Consider the following 3,628-nt stretch of genomic DNA (forward strand, 5'->3'; position numbering starts at 1 on the left):
GTATTGTTAGTTAATGTTATGCTAATGTTAACAAATAATATGTTAATTGTGTTACCTACATATCAAATATATAAACGGTTGTTCATACAGCGAAGAACCTGAAATTACAAATCAAGACTAATATTTTTATTAATAGTGGAATTATCAAACATAGGTCTTTTTAATTGCTTAAACAACTTTATTTGAAAGATGTTACTGTTACATAAAAATACATTATACTCAGTTTTTCTTACATTTGTTTTCTCACAGGTCATAACCTGCTCACTTTTACGCCACCATATGAACACCAGTGGGCCTGTGGAGTTCTTCATCCTTGATGGACTGAAGGAAAAATACATCCTTCCCTTTGTCTTTACTGCTTACATCTCTATACTGAGTGGAAACAGCATGATCATATATCTTGTTAGAACTGACCACAAACTCAACACCCCAATGTACTTTTTCCTTCATTTTTTGTCTTTCAATGATATAGTGTTCACATCTGCAACAATGCCCAACATGCTCTTTATGTTGCTGACCGGAGTCAGAACCATCTCTAAAACAGGATGTTTTCTTCAAATGTACTTTTTTCTTTCAAGCGGAGGGACAGGACGTGGTTTGTTGACTGTGATGGCTTTTGATCGCTATGTAGCCATTTGCAACCCCCTGCGTTACACCACTATCATGACCAGACGGGTGTGTGTTTTGTTGATATTTGGTTCGTGGGTTTTCGGGATCGTTATTCTTCTGCCAACATTTATCTGGGCTACTCTGTTGCCATTCTGTGGGCCGAATGTCGTTAAGCACTTGTTTTGTGATCACTCATCGGTAGTAGTCCTAGCCTGTACTGACACCACTAGGAATGGCGTTTTGTCTCTAACAGTAGTTATTATTGTTCTTGTCGGTACATTTCTTCTTATCTTAACTTCATATATCTGTATTGGCAAAGCGGTCAGGAAAATGAGCAGGGCAGATCAGCTTAAAGCTTTTGGCACATGCGTGTCCCATCTAATAGTGGTGTGCATTTCCTACGTATCAGCTGTCTTTGTGTACGTCTCCTATCGAGTAGCAAAATTTGACCCAGATGTTCGTATAATCATCGCTGTACTTTACAGCATGCTGACACCTCTACTGAATCCCATCATTTACAGTCTGAGGAACAAAGAGCTGCAAGATGCAATAAAGAGAGCATTTGGGAAATTCACAACTGCTTCAAAAGAAACCAGGAAAACAGTGAACTCCATTTTAAAGTGAAAGAAACAATTTCAGTAAAACTAATAAGATCCCATTTGTTAAAATTAACATTAGTTAATATATATAACATTAGTTAATAATATATATGTTTTTATATTATTGTTGGTTCAGATTAACTAATGTACTAATATATAAACATTACATGTACAGGTTCATTTAAACATTTACTAATACTTTATAACACTTTAATTTAAAATCACTTGTATATGTTTACATTAGTGAGCACAATAAACATGAATGAACAATTAATTATTAGTAATAACTAAAATACAATAAAATGTGCTGTAAAAATATGTTCTCTCATTGTTAGTTATGATTATATGTTATTTTTTTCACTGTCAATGGCGATGTCAATATCAGACAGTCTGCTTTCAAAACTAAAAACACTAAACATCAAAAGGTGAATACAGCTTTGCAGAAACTTGTCAGTGGGGTATGAAATTAACCAGACCATGTTTAATAAAAATGTATTTATATGCACTCTGTCCTAAACCATGATTGTCAAGAAAATCAACACTAAGGATAGAAATTATCTGTTAACAAAAAAAGACTCACAATATTATATATGTTTACATGATGCCCATCCACCACACAGTTAAAACAGACAATTTATAAATATCTCATCCAACTTGAATATATAAAATAAATAAAAATAATATTTTTTATTTAAAGAGACCACTGCATATTACTGAGGTGGCTTTATTCACACCGAAGAATGCATAAGGAAATATACTGAAAAACATGATAAAGGACAAGTCTATATCAAAATATAGAAATGACGAAAAACCATTTCTTCTCACAGTGTAGTCATGCAAATGCTTTATGGCATTTTTTTACTTTCTTTTCTACATTTCCACTACCATAGCCTTCTCACTTTGGCTCTTTTTACACCTGGTATTAATATGCGTCTATGAAAGAGACACGTTCCTGTTCATGTTTTTTGCTGCCTATGTTAACAAGTTGGAGCATGCACACTGTACACGTCAGGAGCGGCGCTACAGCATCAGTGCTGCGATCGCTTCGCCATCGGCTCTATTTTTGCTGTGCTGCTCACACTCAATTAAAGTGACAATGCATTGTTTATGGTCTAAATGCTTGTGGATTTATGCAAAAAAAGTGTAATTTTACCATAAAATCATAAATGGGATGACGTTTTATAGCAGTTGGTGAAATAAGCTTGAACAACTTTTAAACACTTGCAAAATGAAAACAAAAATAAAAGAGGTGCAATAAAAGAGTGCAGCCGGTTTGGTTTAATTTGATAGCATAAAGATCGCTCCGAACACTGGGTTTGCACTAGAAGTCAAGACCTGTTTAAAAACATTTTGATTTTACCATACACATTAGATGAATTTTGATTCTGACGACATCATGTGATATTAAGAAGCTTGCATAATTCATGTCAGGCCCTCAAACTTAATAACTTTGATGTGGTTGGGGATATGGTAGGTTAAAGTATAATAGACCTATGCTTTTCTGTAACTGTGGGTTCACACCGCCACCGACGAGAGCGTCAAAGTGACCAGAAGTCATTAATTTTCAAAGAGAGCCAGCGGCGAGCAGCAGCGCGTCAAGGACAATGTGAGTTTCAAGGAAAGTGGAAATCAGCTCAACTTTATGGTAATGAGCTATGACGCAATTCGGTGCAACCAATCGGAAGGCGGCTTCACAGCAGGCAACAAACCACACCAGCGTGTTGTTGTCAGACTTAAAACACTAAGGATTTAGTAAATCTTACACTGAGACACAAATTATCTTCTCAACCACATTAATATTTTAGATTTACTATAAGAAGATAACAACCACTTTAAAAAGAAAGTCACTGAATCAGGAAATTAATTTGATGCATACATTGTGCTGTGTATTTGTATTTTTGTGTTTCAGTATCCAGTATGTGTGTGTTTATATGTGTATGATGAGTGATAGGAATAACGCACAATATGACACAATATTGGAAAAAAGATAAATATACACTATATGGACAAAAGCTTTGGGCCATCCATTCTAATGAACAGGTTTGAAATCTTAAATCATTTAAGTAACACAAATTTTAACGATACAAGGATATTCCAGAGAGTTGTGCGCTTATGATTTTATAGCAACAGTTTGGGCAGCGCACCTTTTTAATTCCAACATGACAATGCCCATGTGTACAAAGCAAGGTTCAAAAAGAAATGATTGATTCAGTCTGGTGTGAAAGAACTTGACTGGTCTGCATAAAGCCTAGACCTGAACCCAATTATTTTTGCAATTCTATGCAGTCATAAACACGAATTTATGAATTTGTTTCAGTGTAACACTATATGACACTAACTTAACCTCAATACTACCATTTCAGTCACATTTAAAGTCTTGATCTTATAAGTGGTCATGTGTTATTTATTTAACTTATTCT

The 3,628-nt window shown here is 34.8% G+C and overlaps 1 protein-coding gene across 1 annotated transcript; it reads left to right on the forward strand.

The window, feature by feature from the left end:
* The first annotated feature begins 279 nt into the window (after positions 1-279).
* LOC129424343 (olfactory receptor 6N1-like) lies at positions 280-1,233 on the forward strand. The gene has a single exon (XM_055180964.2). The coding sequence runs from the start codon at positions 280-282 to the stop codon at positions 1,231-1,233; it is 954 nt and encodes a 317-aa protein (XP_055036939.2).
* The last annotated feature ends 2,395 nt before the right edge of the window (positions 1,234-3,628 follow it).

Source organism: Misgurnus anguillicaudatus, chromosome 9, assembly GCF_027580225.2.
Source record: "Misgurnus anguillicaudatus chromosome 9, ASM2758022v2, whole genome shotgun sequence".
Lineage (NCBI taxonomy): Eukaryota > Metazoa > Chordata > Actinopteri > Cypriniformes > Cobitidae > Misgurnus > Misgurnus anguillicaudatus.

Bases quoted from the DNA above. Each gene is read 5' to 3' on its own strand.
- LOC129424343 (XM_055180964.2), top strand. From the start codon at position 280: ATGAACACCAGTGGGCCTGTGGAGTTCTTCATCCTTGATGGACTGAAG.